General features: G+C 34.9%; 3 protein-coding genes across 3 annotated transcripts; all 3 read left to right on the top strand.

Moving 5' to 3' along the window:
- Positions 1-634: 634 nt before the first annotated feature.
- LOC105864593 (olfactory receptor 4K15-like) lies at positions 635-1606 on the top strand. Its single transcript, XM_012752568.2, has one exon. The coding sequence runs from the start codon at positions 635-637 to the stop codon at positions 1604-1606; it is 972 nt and encodes a 323-aa protein (XP_012608022.1).
- Positions 1607-12045: 10439 nt separating this feature from the next.
- LOC105864774 (olfactory receptor 4K5) lies at positions 12046-13010 on the top strand. The gene has a single exon (XM_012752881.2). It carries the CDS (start codon positions 12046-12048, stop codon positions 12991-12993), a length of 948 nt encoding a protein of 315 aa, XP_012608335.1. The 3' UTR covers positions 12994-13010.
- A 4980-nt stretch (positions 13011-17990) lies between these two features.
- Positions 17991-18926, top strand: OR4K1 (olfactory receptor family 4 subfamily K member 1). Its single transcript, XM_012752882.2, has one exon. It carries the CDS (start codon positions 17991-17993, stop codon positions 18924-18926), a length of 936 nt encoding a protein of 311 aa, XP_012608336.1.
- The last annotated feature ends 2752 nt before the right edge of the window (positions 18927-21678 follow it).

Genomic DNA, 21678 nt, shown 5'->3' on the forward strand with positions numbered 1-21678 from the left:
TATGGGCCATCTCAGTTTGCTTATTCTCATATGGTGCAATATTAGCTGCAAGGGACTTTAGTTCAAACCAAAACAGTTATCATAATCTCAGAGACAATATGGATTAAACAGTTTTAATGATGTGGTTGCAGGTGTTATGTAATAGAGAAAAGACAAAGGCAAGAGTAGAAAGAACCATAGTAAAAATATAGGGAAAAATATAGTTACTTTCCTTGTAAATGTTGCCTCTTAAAAATCTCTAAGAAATGCTGTACAAGCATCAAGATATCTTAGCATCTCAGGAGTTAGCATTAGCATTAATAGGAGTTATCTTAGCATTAACAGGAGTTAATTGGTCTTTGCAATGTATTAATACATGTTATTTGTTTAGAATCAGATTTAACCTATACATTTATAAAATGGAATTGTTGACATACATGGTTGAGCCGCATAGCTATCCTTCATTAATAAGGAAAGTTGAGAGAAGAATATATATGTCAAAATTACAGGTAAGACATTTCCTAATAAGATAACTCTAGAGCATTTAAAATTAATGTTGAAAACAACACTTTAGGATTGTGGTCTACTTTTCTTGCTCTTGATAATAATCCATTAGTGTTTATCTTTGTAGGTACTTCTTTTGTAGCTTGAGACCATGGACCAGGGAAATTATTCTAGAGTGGATGAATTCGTATTGCTGGGACTCTGCAGTTCCTGGGAGCTCCGGTATTTCTTCTTTGTGTTTTTTAGCTTCTTATACATTGCCATTGTGTTGGGCAACCTGCTCATTGTCTTTACAGTGATTTCTGAACCTGCCCTGCATACACCCATGTATATTATGCTCAGTAATCTTTCTGTTCTTGATGTTTTTCTGGCCACTTATGCAACCCCTAAGATGATCCATGATTTTCTTCATGAGCCCAAGACCATCTCCTTTGAGGGCTGCATGGCCCAGATATTCTTGCTCCATGTGTTTGCTGGTGGTGAGATGGTGCTTCTTGTAGCCATGGCATATGATAGGTATGTAGCCATCTGTAAACCTCTCCATTATGCAACCATTATGAACTCGTGCAAGTGTACAGGTTTGGTGGTGAGCTCTTGGGTCATTGGGGTTATGCACTCCTTGAGCCAGTTAGCTTTCACTGTAAATTTGCCCTTCTGTGGCCCAAACATAGTAGACAGTTATTATTGTGACCTTACTTTGGTCATCAAACTTGCCTGTACAGATACTTATGTTCCTGAAGTGTTGATGCTTTTGGACAGTGGCCTCATGGGGATGACTTCATTTTTGCTCTTGCTGATCTCCTATACGGTCATCCTGATTACTGTGCGGCGTCATTCCTCAGCAGGCATGGCCAAGGCCCGCAGCACTCTGACTGCTCACATCACTGTGGTGACACTCTTTTTTGGGCCCTGTATCTTCATCTACGCCTGGCCTTTCAGTAACTTACCAGTGGACAAAGTCTTTTCTGTGTTTTCTACAGTTTTCACACCTATATTAAACCCCCTTATCTATACATTGAGAAACAAAGAGGTGAAATCAGCAATTCATAAACTGAAGACCCAGTATGTAAGTTCCAGACTGTCTTCCCAGTTTTCCCTCATACGACTAGATTTGTTGAATTGAGTAGACAAGTGGAAACTTGTGGATACACAGATTTTACTGTTTTCTTGTGACCATCATTGTCTTTAAAAATTATTTGTTTAAAATAATAAATGCAATGCATGCTTTTTGTTAAATATTTATAAAGAAGCTTATATATAATTATGCTTTTTCTAATCATATTTGATATAATTTTATAGTTCATAGTTAATTGCTTATATTTGCTACATAAAATCTATGACAGGATTTTTCATAAAACATTGTACAATTTAATATATGAAATTAATTTTATAAAAATTTGGGTGCATATTCTTATATGCTAAACTAAAATGATATGTTTCTTTTATGGTCTAAAATACTCCAAGTAATTTGTAAGATTTGGCTTTAGCACTAAAAACCAAACCCATTAATATTCTTTTTTCATAGATTTTACATCAAAGAAGTTTGTTTGATTATTCATAGATTAATTCAGCATGTAAAATAATTTTACAGAAGTTTAAGGTAATACTTTTTAAATCCACCTTTATTGTTTTCCTTCTCACAATACTTGAGGGACTTCACACATTACATTTTTGAAGCTTTATAAAATCACTTGATGTTCGATAACATTTATTCTCTTATTGTTTTGTCTCCACAATGGTGTTGATATCAAAACATGACAGCCAGTTTAAAGTCCATAAAATAATTATGTAACACTGCACATAAAGGTTTGGACACTTGCCAATAAACCTACATAAAAATAGAACAAGACAAAAAGGCAGTTACTTCAGAACAATGAACATTATCATCTGGAAGCAAATTACGATGGCACCCCGACCCCAGTACTATGGACTGAATGTTTATGTCCTCTTCCCCCTCTCAGTGCTATGGTCCGAATATTTCATGTCCCATTCATATATTGAAACCCTTACTACTAAGTTGATGATATCAGAAGGTAGAACCTTTAGGAGGTGATTAGTTCATGAAGATGAAGCTTTCATAAATGTGGTTAGTGCGCTTATAAAAGCAACCCTAGAGTGTTCCTTCTCTTTTGCCATGTGAGGTTGCAGCAGAAAGACTGCTGTCTATAAACCAGGAAGTGGATAGTTATTGGCCACCAAATCTACTGGCCCCTTGATTTTGGACTTCCCAGGCTCCAAAACTGTGAGAAGTGAATTCCTATTGTTTATAAGCCACCCAGTTTATGGCATTTTGTTATAGCGGCAAGAATGGACTAAGATCCTGAGTGTTATATACCACCCTGACTTCCTCCAAGGTGATCTCACCCTAGAATGAGTGATATATAGGTGATATATAGGCCCAGCTGATATAAAATAAAGATAGGCAACACATTATTCTGTGGAGGTATCTTACTCACATTATGCGTTCACTGTGCTTTTAAACATAACTCATCTGGCAAACTTATCATCATCATCCTGGTTTTTGGGTTGGGTGATTCATCAATCCTGCATTGTACTGTTGCTTCTTTCCTGGTATCAGCATTGTGATCAACAATTAACTGGACAGCAACAACAGCTATAGATACCCCATGTGTAGTTTTTTTCTATAATATGTTAAATATTTTAAGTCTACGACCCATTGTAAGAAGTTAGATTTGTCTGGTCTTCTTCCTTTAAAACTCTCTATCCTTGATTTTTCTTGAACATTCAACCTAATTACTTTGCCAATTTTCACAGGAATACAGAGTTTTTGGTTTTGGAAAACAAAAATCAGGATCATCCATACCACTACATATTTCAAATAAGGTAGAAGAAATACATTATTAACTAGGCCCTTCTGTTCAAAAAGTACTCCATTAGGATGGACTGTGAAATTCTTGTGTTCATCAAATATGACTTTGGAAAATAACTAATGTCTGCAATGTACCTATTTATAGGAACTTTAACCAGACATACTAAATGTATATTTTAATGTAGTTACTGCTTTTGGAAAAACCTTATGCCAGGGGTGGAAAAACGTTTCATGTTGGAAGGCCAGATTAATTTAGCTATAATCAAATAAGGCTGCATTCAAAAATTTTCAATTAAATATACTTAAAAATGTACATTATTTTGTAAAAATCTAACTACTATGTACTTAATCTCAAAAATAAAAACTATTTGTTAATTTTCAAGTTAACTAACATTTTAATGACTTTGTGGTGTCTGCTGTTGGTTGCAAAACATTTGAATATTTGGTTGCAGCATGGAGGTCCACAGTCTCAGTTGATCCTCTAGATGGGTATCAGTCATTTGTGACCTTAAGGGCATCTTGGTTTCGGTTAGGTAGGAGAACATATATTCACAGCAATAAGTGGTTGAAAAGCAAGAAAGCATTTTTCAGGCATGTTGCCAAAGGCATGGGTTTTCTACTGCATTTTTCCATATTTCGATTGGATTTTTCTTAGCATCAAACAATGACTTTAAAATGTCAACAAGCACTACATGTATTTACCATCAAATTGATACTAATTGACCAACACATATGTGTACATATGGTGGTAACATTCATTGAGTATTTGGCAGGTGGGAGGGAGTAGAGGGGATGGGTATATTCACACCTAATGGGTGCAGTGTGCACTGTCTGGGGAATGGACACACTTGTAGCTCTGACTCAGGCAGGACAAAGGCAATATATGTAACCTAAACCTTTGTACCCTCATAATATTCTGAAATAAAAATTTAAAAAATGTCATCTATTGAGAGCTCAATCAATTCTATCTGTAGTTCTTTAGGTGCCTTGGTGATATCAACTAGGTGAGGCTAAAATGCTAATTTGAGTATGATGTCATGATTCTCAAAGTCAGAGAGCCTTTCATTGTATTCTCCAATTAATAATTCTATAACAGCTGCATATTCTTCAGGTGGTTTGCATGTGTCATCCTGCTCATCAATGACCTTTGCTAACTGGGAAAATTGGAAACAACCCAGATGTTTACTTATCGAAAAAAAAATGGACAAATATGCAATGTGCTATATTCATACAACGGGAAAACCTATAACATTAAAATGAATGAACTAAAACTATGTGTATCACTATTGATAACTGTTAAAAACAAATTATTAGGTGAAAAAATAGTAAATTATAAAATAATACATAGAAGATGCTACTACTTGTATAAAATTAGATAAGTATGCAAATTAGGCTGTCTATTTCATTGTGGATACATCCCTATGTAATACAACTATAAAAAATCAGAGGAATATTAAATACCAAACTCACATTATAGGTTAACTTTGAAAAATTGATTTAGGGTGTTATATGATATGCTTCCACTAACAATGTTTTATTCCTAATAAAAATAAAGGGAATATGGTAAAATGTTAAGATTTGGCAAAGTTTAACATTGTATAAAAAGATAGTCATTTAATAGTTGCCTATTTTCAGGGTCCTTGAAATATTAAAAATCATTTTTACAAGGGTAAAGTGAGGTTCAGAGAGTTAAAGTGATTTGTCTAATAGCTTATTCCCCGTTATTGGTAGAATTGAGAATAAGAACCCATGTCCTCTAAGTTCTAATTAATTATCCTTTCTTCCATATCAGCACATGCTCAGGTTGCAAGGACACAGTATGTCCTTCCATTTCCATGTGAAAATATTTCTCATTTAGGGAAAAGAAAGTACTTTTCTACACCTTTTCCCTGGAGTAGCAGGTCCAGTTGTACAGAATTCACAGAAGATATTTTACTCCATATACTTCCCAAGGGCTGGATGGCTCTCACTTTTTCTCCTATAGCACTATGGTCCTCACCGTAGTTGTCAACAATGTAGGATGTTATTTGCTTTGTTCCAATGGGAATATCTAGTGAAAGGTATTAATAATTCCCATGGGAATGTGGACGTTGGCTATTTATTGTTAAAAGCTTCAACTGGTCACTTAGATAAATCTATGGTACTCTTCCAATTTGACAAAAGAAAAAGGCACCTATAAATATTGCTACTCAGAAGAGATCGATTCCATAACAGAAAAACTGAAGAATTCAATTTACATCTCTGATATGCATTATAAAAGGTAGTATATGCCTAAAAAATATATGTATTAAAATAGATTATATACAGTTACATATTCTATTCATCCTTTTGCTGTGACTTAGAGAAGATCCATAAATGGGAGAAACATGTATTAGAAGTACAAGAAAGTGAATCAAGATGAGGATGTTTATGTGTGTGTGTCTAAGCATGCTTGGGAGAATTTGTGAGAAATTATGCAAGAAGGTAAAGTAGCAGAAAAACTGGGAATCCATTCTACTAGATGGGTATTTTGGAGGAGATTATGAAAAATCAGATTATACTCTTAACTATCACCTAAGAAATTAAATAAAGATGCAAATTAAGGCTATATATTTCTTTGTAGAGTAAGACTATTAAAAAATTATGGAAATGTTAAATACCAAACTCAGGTTTGTAGTTATGGTGTAGTCAGTAATTTATTTTACTTTGTGCTTAAAGTAAATAAAGTTAAGATTTATTTAACCCTATAGAAATAGAGTGAAAATTTCTTCTTTTTAAAGCATTTCTAACACTTTTTAAAAATGTGGTAATTAAAATATGGTTTACTTTCAATACAACAAATAAACTATTTTCTCTATGTTGCAATTCAAATGGATTATTTTATCCCCTTTGCATTTGTTAGGTGATTATGGGTGCTGGTTTTAATGAATTAAGTATGACTTTGTATTACCAATGAGATGAAATATTTTTGTTCTATGTAAAGACGGAGATTATTGTAGGTGGTTAATGGTTTGCTGAGTTCAAGGCCATTCATAGAGAAGGACTGTGCACAGGAAGATAAGAAGGTAGAAATATAGAGTGAATGTAGAGTGAATGACAAATATGAGATTAAATATATCTCAATTAACACTAAAAAGCACATTTATGAAGAATTTACTCCATGCACATCTCTATACAAATCCTGTGAGCGATACATAAGAAGCATGAGAATTCAAGAAGCTTCAATATGGCAGGAAAATGATATGTACACAAAGAATCTTACTTTGTGTTTTGAAAGCCCCCAGCTAAATTTCGGTTCCAGTACCAGAATGGCTAGCAGGTCTGCCCTAATGGGAAATGAAGGGGAGCTGGACTTGGGTTTTTCCAATGTGCCCTTCAGGGGATACTACTTTTATCGGAAAGGCCTAATGCCTTACACGGGAAATTTTATACTGGCAGGTGCCCTTGTGGCTCTTGTCTGACCTGTGCCTAGTTTATGCCTGCCTGATCATCGCTCTGGCCCTGAGAGCCCGACCTTGGGTTCTCCCCAGCATTCCAGGGAAAAACCCAACCAGGAGAAGCCCGTGGCTCTTCAGATGGAAGGGCACAAACTTAATGCAGCACTGCAATAGGAAACATGCTCAAAAATTGTTACTTACATATCCTGGGCAGGAGAGTACGATGAGTTGAAAAGGCAGTCCTTCGTCCCTCGGTCACGTGGGGCCGGAATGAAGAGTCAGGCAGAGAGAGCGCAAGAAAACATGGCAACCAGCAGTATAAGTAAGGGAGCAGCGTGTGGGTCTCTTAAGTTTGCTGCCAAATGCCCGAACGATCCATTTACAGAAAGTGTCAGGAAAGCTGGGAGCCCAGCCTGCTAGGTGGGAGAGGGGCCTCTGAGGCCTTACCTCTGGCCACCAGCTTGAACGGTTTGGGTGTAGTATAGAAATGGAAACTGTTTTAAGGGAGACTGAGTCTTGCTTCTGGTATGAGAAAGTTGAATTTATATTCAAAGTGTATGCCAAGCCAATGTAAAATTATAGGAATTCACTTCACCTTGGGAGAGTATAGAGCACACATGCAAGAAAAGTGCTACAGCAACATTAGGAAATAGAAATTTCAACAGAAGCTTCTGGGAAGGATTTTGGAGGAGATGACATTTGCATTGAAATAAATAAATTATCTCTGAAGGACATGAAAAAATAAATAGGAAGTGTTTACCAGCTTAATAAATGTTGAATAATCTAGTTTTTGCCACAGAGTAGTGTATGATATAGTAAAAACAGATCATATATTCTTAGCTGTCATGCCGAGGACTTTAAATTTTATTTAATTTTGCTAAGAAATGATGAGATTCTACAAGTAGGAGGGTGAGATCCAGGAAAAAGAAAGGTTTTCCTTACAATTGCATGACACATAAAAGTTTAAAGAAAAAAGAGCTGAGTTGAGGAGAGAAATTGTGAGCTGAGGTTTGAGACGGCTATGTAATATTCACATCTGCAAAACTGTCAGGAGCAGTTTAGGATGCTGGAGTGTAGTGAGAAGCTATGCTGCAGAATTAGAGTCTATCACACAGAGGTGCCAGTTGATGCCATAGAGGCAAATGGAATGTCCGAGGGAAAGGAGGAGAGAGAGAAAGAGAGAGAGATTAACAATGATACAAAGTAAGAGATAAAGAAGAGTACAAGAAGTGCAGAAGGTGAAAGGAAAAGAATTGGGAACCTATAGGCCAGAACCTCAGTGGGAATCTGCTTCTAAGGAGCTGTAGCATGGATGAAGGAAGCTAATGCTAAAAATTCTGAGAGGAAAACCAGGAGGTGTTTCACTTAAGAGTATATCAAAATTAGCTATTATTACCAGGTCTTTGAGGACATTTGATAAAGTAGTTTTCCTGACTGTGGCAGCAAAATGCATGGTTAAGCATGTTAAAAGTCCAAGTAGCAGAAGAGAATTGGAAGGGAAATATGTAGACACTCCTACAAGAAATGTAGGAGTCTTTTTATTTTCCTTTTATTTTATCATATTATGGGGGTACAAATATTGTTAGGGTTACATATATTGCCCCTGCCATTCCTCCCCCTGTCCCCCACCTTACCAAAACATCAAGCGTGTCCTATACCCAGGTGGTGTGCATCGCACCTATTTTGTAAGTATATATCCTTTCCCTCCTTCCCCCTCCCATCTGCCCACCACCCAATAAAAGTTTTTTTTTTTTCCTTTTTTTTTGACCTTTGGGTTACATTGTATATGAACAGGAAAAATTAAGTGGAAAAAAACCCAACTAAGACAACTAAAGATGGTAGAAGAGTTTAGGAGAGTTCTTTTTTCTTATTTCTCTGATATGTCAATCTGAGAAGTTGTTAGTAGATGAAAAGTTTAAATGAAGGTGGAGAGATTAAAAATGCAAGCTAAAGACGGCTTAACTCTATGGTCTCAGCTGGGAATGATTTTGCATCCTCTTCAACTAGAAATTTAGTAATGTCTGCAGACAATTTTGGTTGTCATGATGTGACAGGGGGAAAGTGTAACTTGCATCTAGTGGATAATGTCAAGGATGTTCCAAACACCTTACAGGCACAGGACAGTCCTCCTTACCAAAGAATTATTCAACCTCAAATATCAGTAGTTTCTGCAACTGTAAAACCCTGGCTTAACTGAAGAACCAATGCCTCATAGCAGGTGGAAAGATTAAAACCAAGAGCATATATTGAGGGACTTTCCAATTATAGCATAGTGTAAATGGTATGGGTTTCATATAATTCAGATCTAAATCAATATAGTGTTAGTGAAAGCTAGCCCTGGATTGAAGACCAGGGATCAAATTCTATTAATAACTCAATGACATCCCAGCTGGGTAAATTTAGGCAAGTTACTTATCATCTCTGTAACTCTGATGTCTTATTTTAAGATAGAATTAATAACTATATTTACCATGCAGTGTTATGAGAAGATTCAATTAATATATGTGACACACTTAGAAGAGTGCTTGGCACTTTGTTGGTACTTCATAAACATTAAATATTATTTTTATTATCTGATTTCAAATCCCCACTAAGATTTTGCAACTCTTACTAAATGTATGACTAGAAATGACTAAACCTGTTTAATCCTTGATTTTCTTCTCTGCAGTTTAGGAATAATAATGCCTTCTGCACAGATTTTCAGAAAGACTACTTGATATAACATATCCATAGTAGATGATGCTACCTAGCAGGATTTTACCAAATCCTAGCTTTCTTTCCCTTCTTTTGCAGATTTTAAAATTATTATTTATTATTCACTAGAAATCTACCTCATTTTTAGTTTATATACATTACATTCATGCAATAAACATTTTCATTAGATAGAATTTATTAGTTCACATAATAAGTCCATGAACTTGAGCAAGAACCCCTTTGTTATAAGAATGAAAAAACAAAATGAATCACACATGAGATAAGGTGATAAAAATAATTTATATTCTATTTTATAATCCTTTAAATTATTGTTCTCTTATATATTATAAATACTGATTCATTGTTGCCAATGTTTCATACAATTATTATGGGTCATCTTAATTTTTTGTTTTAGTTCTAGAGTTCATAATAACATTTATAATGTATACTCAAAATGTGGACCAGTGAAATGCTTCTCTAAACATTCTTCCAAGAAGGGTGTGTAAAATGATTCTTTACTGGAGAACTTTCCAGTGTAGATTGCATCCATCTAAATGAGAGGCTATGTCTGTATGCTAGAAACAGGAAAGACTTTGACTTCTTGTATAAAATAAACGAGCAGTGAAAGATGCTTGTGCTCTTACGTGGGGCTAGAATCATATCACTCTCGTGGGTCACTTACTATGGTCAATAATTAATTGTCAGAACTAATGCAGTTTCCTAAAATAGGGCTTATTGAATTTTTTTTCAGCTCAACTGGATTAGATTTATATAGCAGAGGTGTATCTTTTCAGGGAAAAAAAACATGAGATGCAAATTTAAACTAATTATTTAGAATTATTCTGATTCCAAACAAAAGCTATTTTTAAGAGCATGAGAAGTTTATAATCTAATCATTTACCTCTCTATGCCAAAAAAAAAAAAAGTCCTAAAACAACTTCTCTATTCCTCCATTAATTATAAAGATGTTTTAAGAAGGTCATGGAGAACATTAAGCAGGGGGAATATAAGTGGGCCAAATCTAATTTTGATAGGTAAAGAAAATGGAAAATTTAGATACTGCTCTTGGATAATCAAGTAAAAATAATAATTCAGGTAAGCTATAATATATGTTTCAAGAAATTATTTGTATTAATAATTGACAAGCTGGGTTGGAACTGTAGACCTGTATAATATGTATCTAACAGTAGTATTTCCTTGATAGAAATTGTCTAATTTGTATATGATTCCGCAGTAGGTTAAATTTTTGTCAATATGAGAGTATTTGTTAAGAACATCCATTGTAATACAATAACTTTGATAGTAGAATGTCATGAGTTATCCTGCTTAAACTTTAAAACCTTCTGTAAAATAGGTATTTTTATACTTCCCAACATTTTTAAGATGTGGAAATAAAACGCAGAAAAAAATATTTAGCCTAAAGTCGAACAATCAGTGTGATTCTACATCACACAATAAATAACAAGCCATGAATATCTCTTAGAGTTAAGGAGGATGTTGTACTTAATATTTAATGTAATTATTGATAGAAAATGACCATGAGACCAACCAACGTAAATTGGTTTGGGCAACCTATGAAGCCTGTGGATCTGGGCTTTCCATCACTCCTCTAGTCTTGTTATCATGAGTCATTTCATGGGTGAGCTCGTATACTACTGTGTAACAGATAGAGACTACCCCCAAACTCAAGGGATTCTAATAGTATTGATGAAATTATTAAGCAATATTTTAGACATTCTCATAAGCTGCTTCCTACTATCTACCTATCCAGATATATTATCATGGTCTCTTAAAATTTTTTGTATTCAGCAAACACACTTTATTTTTTTATTTTTTTTTAATTTTTAATTTTTTATTTTTTCATATTACAGGGGTACAAATATTGTTAGGGTTACATATATTGCCCCTGTCATTTCTCCCCATGCTACCCCCCCAGCCTTATCAAAACATCAAGCATGTCATACTCTCAGGTGGTACGCATGCACCCGAATGTTTATGGCAGCACAATTCACTATTGCAAGATCATGGAAACAACCCAAGTGTCCGTCAATTCACAAGTGGATAACTAAAATTTGGTATGTGCTTACAATGGAATACTATTTAATTCTAAGAAATGACAGTGAATTAGCACCATTTATGCTATTCTGCATTAAGCTTAAACCCATTATCCAAAGTGGGGTGACACAAGATCAAGAAAACGGGCTCCACATCTACTTGCCATCAAATTGGTACTGACTGATTAAAACTATGATGCTCAAATGGGGATAGTGCCCATTAGGGTTTGGGGGAGGGGAAGATACACATTTTAGGGTTGTGGTGAGCATAGTGGGGGGGGGAGGGAATACATCTAAACCTTCCAAGGGAAAGGCTAAGATATACAATGTAACCCAAAGGTCAAAAAAAGGGAAAAAACAAACAAACAAACTAACTAACTAACAAACATTTATCAGGTGGTGGGTAAATGGGAGGGGGGAGGAGGGGAAGAATTTACACTAGCAAACACACTTTATATCTGAGATTTCAGAATCATTCATGTTAAGAGGCTTCTTAGTTCATAATTCTGATCCCTTCCTAATTCTTCTCCTTTAGGGTTGTTTCAGAACAAGTCTGCAGCCTGGACCCATGGATAAGGTCAATTCTTCAGTGGTGTCGGAGTTTATACTGCTGGGACTCTCTAGTTCTCAGAAACTCCAGATTTTCTTTTTTGTTTTCTTCTCTGTGTTGTATGTGGTCATTATCCTGGGAAATCTTCTCATTATCATCACGGTGATTTCTGATACCAGCCTGCACTCCTCCATGTACTTTCTCCTGGGAAACCTTTCCTTTGTTGACATCTGTCAGGCTTCTTTTGCTACCCCTAAGATGATTGCAGATTTTCTGAGTGAACCCAAGACCATATCCTTCAGTGGCTGCATAGCCCAAATTTTCTTTATTCACCTTTTCACTGGAGGAGAGATGGTGCTACTTGTCTCCATGGCCTATGACAGATATGTGGCCATATGCAAGCCCTTGCACTATATGAGGATCATGAGCCAAAGGACCTGCACTATCTTGGTCATAATCTCCTGGGTTGTGGGCTTGGTACACACATTAAGCCAGTTATCATTTACTGTGAACCTGCCTTTTTGTGGACCTAATGTAGTAGACAGCTTTTTTTGTGACCTTCCTCGAGTGACCAAACTTGCCTGCCTGGACTCCTATATCATTGAAATACTAATTGTTGTCAATAGCGGAATTCTTTCTCTAAGCACTTTTTCTGTCTTGGTCAGCTCTTACATCATTATTCTTGCCACAGTCTGGTTCAAATCTTCAGCTGCGATGTCCAAGGCATTTTCTACACTGGCTGCTCATATCATGGTAGTAATATTATTCTTTGGACCTTGCATCTTCATCTATGTATGGCCTTTTACCACCTACCCTGTGGATAAAGTTCTTGCCATATTTTACACCATTTTCACCCCCATCCTAAATCCCATTATTTACACACTAAGGAACAGGGATATGAAGGCAGCCATGAAGAAAATTGTGACCTATTATCTGAGGCCAAAGAAAATTTCTGACATTCACTAGTGGCAAGGAATTCCTTTTATTAAGATGAAATTCCTTCAAATTTCTCAAATTAATATTTTCAATGTACTGTGTTGGTGTATCTCAACTGTGGGGAAAGTAATGAAGATGATATAGAGAGTATTTAATGAATAGTAGCAAGTCTTTTCCCAGATATCACTTAAGCAAAACTTAAATATCAAAATATATCTTAAAATCATGTATATGATTACTGGTTCTAGAAATAAAATATGGGTACTACATGGATAGTATATATGCATTCACTGCTTTGGTTACAAGAGAACATGAATACAATGAAAGAAAGCAATGAACTCAATTCTTTGGTGGGCATCAATTTAGATGTTTTTCTGGTCTTAGTTTCCCTATTAGCATGCCTAAAAGATCAATATAGATGACTAGTATTTAAGAATTTGAAACTAAATTTTCTCAACTTCAGGGGATAGCCAATCTACTGATTTAAGATAAGTACATAAGCTTATGTGGAGATTCTTGGGTTATTAGCTCTCTCTCCCAACATCAATTATGCCTATCCCACGTGGTTTCCCAATAGTTAACAGTGCTTTAAAATATAGTATGACACCTAATCATGAACTTCCATTCCAAATCTTTCATTTAATGACTTTCTGATTGGTTGGATTAATTATGATTTCTTTTAAAATTATGAGTTGTAGAAAAGAGAGGAGAATCTAGAAAGCTGAACCATTTCAACACCGAAGACTCTAGTCCGTGCTATGAGTGGCTTTGAAACACTCTTTGCATTTGGACCAAATATGAAATGCTTAGGGAAAAAGAATCAATGTTAAACATACATTCACTTGGTGACCTGGCCCCCACAGCTGGATCTCTAGCCTTGTTTTTGAAACTATTAGGGGATTTATTAAAGTTGATTATAGTTTTTAATGTTTACTCTCCCTAATCCCTCAATTTGATAAGAGTCAAATAGACTAGTGTAAACATTAGTCTCTCCTTTATGCCAAAAATGAAAACACTACTTTTACATTTTGATTTTTCCCCTCTAATCTTCCCAACTCCAGCTAACCTAGGACTCTACCCCTGACAGGACCATCATTCAATACAATATTGAAGAAACCTTGGGTGTTTCCTCTTCTCCCATCCCACCTACTTTTTGCTCCCTCCATAGCAACCTAGTTCTTCTAAAGTCTGACACTTTTTGCCCTTTTCTGTTCTCAACATGTAGTTTTGAGTAAGGGTAGCATAACAGTAATTTACACCTTAGTGTAAACTTAAATTCCTAGATTAACTCTCCCAGGAATATATGTGTGTTCATTTATTTCTAATTTTGGAATTCTATCAAAAGAGAGGAGAGTTGGGAGGCTGAGGAGGGAGGAACAACCGAGGCCAGGAGTTTTAGACCAGCTTGGGCAACATGGGATGACCTCATTTCTACAAATAATAATAATAATAATAATAAATTGGCCAGGGCTGGTGACATGCATCTATAGTCCTAGCTATTTGGGGGGCCAAGATAGGAGGATTGCTTGATCCTGGATGTTCAAAGCTGCCATAGACTATGATCATGCCACTGCACTCCAGCCTGACAGAGCAAGACTCTGTCTCTTAAAACAAAAAAAAAAAAAAAGAAAAAAATATATGGTCACTTGAAATTTCTATCAGAACTTTTGGAGATATAGAAAACTTATGTAAAATATATGTGAAGAGACTGTTGATATATTTTGGGAGAGAAATTAAAGATTTGTCTTATGGAATAAATGAGAGCACCTTCAAATATTTGAAGAAATAACATCTTGAAGAGGAAATAGATTTATTCTTTAAACTAACAATGGTAGAACCAGCTGAGCACTCTAACAGCAGAATTAAACTGTTTTGTGAAGTAGGGGGCTCCTCGTGACTGGAGGAATCCACCCTGAGATTAGGTGATCACTTGTAAGATTGTGTGATTGTTTCATTAGCAGAATGTTAGGGGTCAAAAAATTATTTTGACTGAAAGTCAGTTAAAATCAAGTTATCTTTTGCTTTCCTATGTACTCAATAGTTTATAAAACAAAACAAAAAGCTTTTCCATTACTGGAAAAATTATTTTATGAAACATAATTGTTCCCAATGCAGCGTGACCTCAGATCTCTAAAGGATGATGCTTTGCTCCACCAATGAAATCAGTTTCTTGGAATGAGGACAAAGGCTTTATATTGCATTACCTTATGGCGTTATAATTGTGTGGTTGAGAGCCAGAGGAACAGAGCCCTCTACCTCAGGGCAGGACCTGAGAGGCTTGTTTCTGCACAGCACAGTGTAGTGCAGGAAACCAGGTTAAAATGCACCAAGTCAAGATCACATTAAAAATATCTTCAGGGTGAAGACTCATAGCAGAAAGTGCAGAGCTTAGAAACAAAGTGGGAGACACCAGATTTGGAGAAAATAAGGAAGAAGTGAAAGAGAGAAAATTTTTAAAGTGTAAGTATTAAACATGAATTGTGAACATATTGTTGGACTAGAGAAATAATTGGTAAATCCTCTTGTAGATGCAAAATAGTAAGTAGAAGATAGCAAAGGGGAATTTCTTATTATCTTGGCCAAATTGAAAATTCCATCTAGGAATGGCAAATTCCTGTTCTCCACTTCTCTGTCTATATGATTCTCCCACTGCACTGGTTTTAGGCAATCTTATAGGAATAGGAGCAGAATCTGATAAACAGAGGGAAATAAGTTACAACCATTATCTTTCTATGCCCTTTTTCTGCTTTCAAAGAGAATATTTATAATATTTAGCCATTAGTTTAACAAATATTTACTGACTATCAAAATTTGCTTTTAATGAAGAGGGGATTAGCTGTACAAAGTAAAGTAATGGTCAATAGGGTGTCCTTTATTTCTTTTTGCTTCTAGACTTATAGGGAATCAAATATTATATGTTAAAATAAGGACTAGAAAAATTATGCATGTTTATGGGTTCAGAGTTTTAGAGATGGATATTATACATTTTAGAGATGGATATTAATGTAACATCAACTCTTATGTACACAACTTGATCTTATACCAAGAACTGAGAAATTCTCTTATGGTGTATTTTGGGATCTGAAAACACTTCTATCTCTGAGGTACAGTGGCAATAACAAAGTTAAGGATTCTTTAATGGAGAAGCTTCTGGTTTCTATGTTGGTTTTCCAAGGAATTCTAAGTGATTTTTATAAACTCCACATATTGCCATAACATAAATGACTTTGCACTTAGAAGTTTAGAAGCTTTAGAGATAATCCAGTTCCATTTTCTAAACTCAGTCACATCTGGGCTTAATAGCAAAATAAATGATTCTCAGCCTATGAAATTATAATATCATCTTATTAAATTACCATAATGTTTGATAAGCTTTCCACAGTGGATTGAATGCTATAAGCTGTCCCTCATGGTGTCAAATTTTCTCTTTTTAAATTTATAACTGTAGCTCTTTTGGAATTTTTTTAGTCTTAGAAATGAGCATTTTTCCTTTCCAATGTTTGTTTGCCTCCTCCTCTCCTCTTCCCATGTAAAATCATGATTAGATGCACCAGCAATTGCCCTGAATCTTCCACATGGTGATGATACTGCCATGATGAAAGCTTGTACTTAGGTCAGTTCATGCCTCATTGATCTGTTTATATTCTTGAGTAACTTAAGTTTTTGATTCATTCTTAAAACTATAAATCAAAACCAAATGCAAACATGGAAGCACCTGAAAGGACAAGATTTAGTGCTTCAACATCCAGGTTAAAATTACATAGGGAAAGCTTGTAAACAGTGGAAATACTTTTAAAATTGGTTTAGGGTCACCTATATAGTTTTTACTCTTAAAATATTAAATGTTTATTATTTTAGTCATGTCTGCATAACCAGGACCTAACAAACCACTGAAGAATATAGGGTGCAGAGCTTTAATCAGTATAAGGATAAATATCTATTGTGTACTGTTGGATACACAGAGCTAAAGTTAAAAATATTTCCTGAATCACTTCAGGAAGGTCATATAGGGTTTTCTTCTGGGACCAAGTAGCCACATATATTAAGCAAAATGTCAAAAAAAATGTTTAAGAGGCGATTTACACAGTACTTAACTTTTTTCTCTTGAGAATTCATTATGTGTTTGATTATATGTACATGATACATGTAATTACATGAACTATTTTCAAAAGGAACATTTCTGAAAGGTTTTAGAGATTTTGACAAATTAATGTGTGTCAAGCATGTATAATAGAATAAAAGGCAGAGTCTGAAGAAAGAGAGTGAAAACACATCAGTAGTTACTGGCTTATTCATAAGTTATTGGCCTTTGTGTGACAGAAGGTGAACTTTGATTAACTGCTTTTAAGAGGATGAAAAAAGTGTTCTTGACTTCAGAGAAACTTTCAGTGTCAACAATGCCCCTTCATTCCATAATATGGTAAATTAATTCTATTACACTTGAAACACTGCCAAGCACATTATGATGCTCAATTTCAAGAACATCAATCTAGTTCATTTAGCCTTGAATTTAAGTCTAATTGCATCTTCTGTTTGCTGTTGATCTACCATTCCCAACTGAACTTTTATTTCTCCTTTGCATGCCCTCTCCTCTAGCCAGGCCACTCAACTCACAGGTCCCTGAATACAGAATGTCTTTAATATTTTTACCTTTCTATCTTTGTCTCTGTTATTCCTTCTGCCTGAAATAGCCTTTTCCTTCATTTTTGGCTAACAAATTTCAAACCTTTAAAAAGTCATACCAGTTTGGCATAATCTTTCATTTTATTAATATTTATAGTGTTAATGTATCATTCACTTGTAATTATGATAAGATTCATATCTCATCCTCTTTTTAACACTTTTCCAACTTTCATAGGAATTGTGAGTGTTAAATATTAGTTGATTATATATGTATATATTTCATTAAATTAAATTGACTCAATTTAAAGTATATCATATTTTATGTATAAACTAGATATATTGTAATACCAATCATTGTGATATTGTCCTGATTTTTTCAATGTAGGTAACTGCAGATTGGATACATGGCTCACACAAATGAATCAGTGGTGTCTGAGTTCGTACTTTTGGGACTGTCTAATTCTTGGGAACTTCAGCTTTTCTTTTTTGCCATCTTCTCTATAGTCTATGTGACATCAGTGCTAGGCAATGTCATAATTATTGTCATCATTTCTTCTGACTCTCATTTGAACTCTCCTATGTACTTCTTGCTCAGTAACCTTTCTTTCATTGACATCTGCCAGTCTAACTTTGCCACTCCCAAGATGCTTGTTGATTTTTTTTTTGAGCACAAGACTATCTCCTTTGAGGGTTGCATGGCTCAGATATTCCTTCTTCATAGTTTTGTTGGAAGTGAGATGATGTTGCTTGTAGCTATGGCATATGACAGATTTATAGCTATATGTAAGCCCCTGCATTACAGTACAATTATGAACCGGAGGCTATGTATAATTTTTGTGTGTATTTCCTGGGCTGTGGGTATTCTTCATTCTGTGAGCCACTTGGCTTTTACAGTGGATCTGCCATTCTGTGGTCCCAATGAAGTAGATAGCTTCTTCTGTGACCTTCCCCTGGTGATAGAGCTTGCTTGTGTAGATACATATGAAATGGAAATCATGATCCTAACCAACAGTGGCCTGATATCACTGAGCTGTTTTCTGGCTTTGATTATTTCTTACACCATCATTTTGATCACTGTCCGGCGCAGGTCCTCTAGTGGGTCATCCAAGGCACTTTCTACATTAACTGCCCACATCACAGTGGTGATTCTTTTCTTCGGACCTTGCATTTATTTCTACATATGGCCTTTCAGCAGACTGCCTGTGGATAAGTTTCTTTCCGTCTTTTACACTGTTTGTACACCCCTATTGAACCCCATCATCTACTCCCTGAGGAATGAAGATGTTAAATCAGCCATGTGGAAGTTAAGAAGCCGTCATGTGAACTCCTGGAAAAACTAGGAGTCACCACGAGGGAGCCATAATCTTCTTTTTATTTCAGCATATTACGGGGGTACAAATGTTTAGGTTACATAAATTGCCTTTGCCCCACCTGAGTCAGAGCTACAAGCGTGTCCATTCCCAGATGGTGCACGCCACACCCATTAGGTGTGTATATATCCATCCCCTCTTCCCCCCCATCTGCTCGACACCCGATGAATGTTATTACTATATGTGCACTTAAGTGTTGACCAGTTAGTACCAATTTGTTGGTGAGTACATGCGGTGCTTGTTTTTCCGTTCCTGTGATACTTCACTTAGTAGAACTGGGGAGTCATAATCTTGAATCAGTATGAAGACCCTCCATGGATGACATCATGCCAATCATCTTTGCTATTGATCTGGGTTATTGAGTCCAAAACGCAAGGAAATTGCAAAAATTAGTTTCTGGTTCTATTTAAATAGAATTTTAATCATTTTTTCATTGTTTTAATTCTAAAATACAAACTCCTACAGAGGACTTGGAGATCCTAGAGTGCTTGAAATGTTGCTCATGTTAGTACATGTGATTGTCTGCAATTAAATACAAATATTAATTGAATACATATATTAGACCTTGCTATCAAGATGTATAAGCAATTTGAATTTCTGGTATATTCACTCAATTTATTTATAACATTATTTCATATATTGACATAGTAGAAAAATCATCATATTTTATAACATCTCATCTCATTAGTATACATTTGTTATCTTTTCCTTGTGTATTGAATATTTTGGTTATTCGTAATTTGGTTATTATATATTTAGTTATTTAAAGTTTTCCCTATTTTCTAATCTGTTATTTTTTTCTTTTAGATTATTTGATATGAATTTCCACTTATTATAAAACTTTTTCTAGGTATTTAGTGTCATCAGCAGCATATGTATATATATTTTTCCAAGTCTACATGGGAAAAAAATCAACTTTTATTTAAGTAACTGTAGATTGGATATATGTCTCATACAAACAAATCAATGGTGTCTGAGTTCATATTTTTGGGACTTTCTAACTCTTGGAAATTTCAGCTATTCTTTTTTGCCATCTTCTCTATAGTCTATGTGACATTGGTGCTAGGCAATGTCATAATTATTGTCATCTTTTCATCTGACTCCCATTTGAACTCTCCTATGTACTTCTTGCTCAGTAACTCTTCTTTCATTGAGACCTGCCAGTCTAATTTGGTTATAATGAATTGCTTATTATTCACAAAAAATCTTTGCAATTGTTTGTAAATATGACAGATGTTGACTATTTTAGTTCAAAGAAAAAGACAATTCCATATGTATCTAAAGCATAAAAATGCACAGAGTGACATGAATTATTTGCAACTCAGGATCAACCCTGAAATCTATTCTTTTATACTTCTTTGATAACATAAAAGGAAAATACATGTACATTTAATAATAAAGATAAATAGAATCTATTGAGTATTGTTTTATTTTTAGCCAAAAGTTTTCTTATGTACTTTCCCCTGAGATGTTTTTCATTCTGAAAAAGGCCTTGTAACAGTAAGACTAAATGTATTATAACAATGAAAAACAGAACTACTTAACAGAAAATGGAAAACATGAGATTGTCATCATTCTGGATTCAGTATTTTAATTATACCATAAAATTTAAGTTAGTGATTTTGTGCACATATATTAATTCTGCATGCTAAGTCCTAGTGGAAGCAGAATTTTAGATATAGATGCACAGTCTTATTGAACCATCATGCTATTTGTCTTTTTTGGGAAGGGAACTTCAGATTTTTTGTCAGCGTCATATGTACACTGCAAACATGGTAGTGATCTGTTAAACTTGTATACCTGTCATATTTTTTATACAGTGCCAAAACAGTTTGGATGGACAATAAACATAACAGCTGTCATGATATTGTTGGTAGTAGTATTTTTTTCCTCTGACTTGCTAGTGAAAGTGTATAGGCATTGACGTGCACTTAAAAACGAAACTCATTTCACTGCTCTTATACCCAGCATTCTCATGTGTACAATGAAGTTGTTAATATAGATATTTCCAGGAATTATGTGATATAATGGAAACAAAAGCATTTTATGAGGCATAAAAAAGTATACAAATTGTTTTAGTAGTACTACTTTTGAATAGTTAATTTCACAGACAACTGAATGGTTATGAATTCTGTGCTGGCAAGCTTTTGCTTCTTCTGCTTGTAAAGTAAACTAAATTGATAGTGCATGTTCACATTACCCCAAACTGTTTTCCATTTTCAACTTATTAAAATGCACAACTCTGAATTTAGAATTTTGCAGTGATCACTTATTAGCACCAACTTAGAAACCTAATCAAATATATTCAACAACAAATAAATGTGTAATGTGCACAACACGCTCTCTCAGGATTATACAAACATGAGTTGATCTTGTCTGTCAAAATCTTAGAATAAAACATAACAGAAATTAAATAAATGGAAATAATTAAAATATAAGGTAGATTTTGATAAATGTCATAGTGGAGGTAACGTACTATAGAAATGAGAAAGAAAATTATACTTCTCTCTCCTGGAATTAAGAAAGATATATGGAAAGGAGAATAGATTTGGACTTTGATGTTTAGATGATGGCTTAATTTCCTAGGACTGCCATAACAAATTTCTACAAAATGTGTGGCTTAACACAACAGAAATTCATTGTCTCACAATTCTGAAGGCTAGAAGTCCAAAATCAAGGTTTTGGCATAGTTGGTTCCTTTGCAGTCTCTGAGAGAGAGAGA

This window comes from Microcebus murinus, chromosome 6 (assembly GCF_040939455.1).
Source record: "Microcebus murinus isolate Inina chromosome 6, M.murinus_Inina_mat1.0, whole genome shotgun sequence".
In the NCBI taxonomy this organism is placed as follows: Eukaryota; Metazoa; Chordata; class Mammalia; order Primates; family Cheirogaleidae; genus Microcebus; species Microcebus murinus.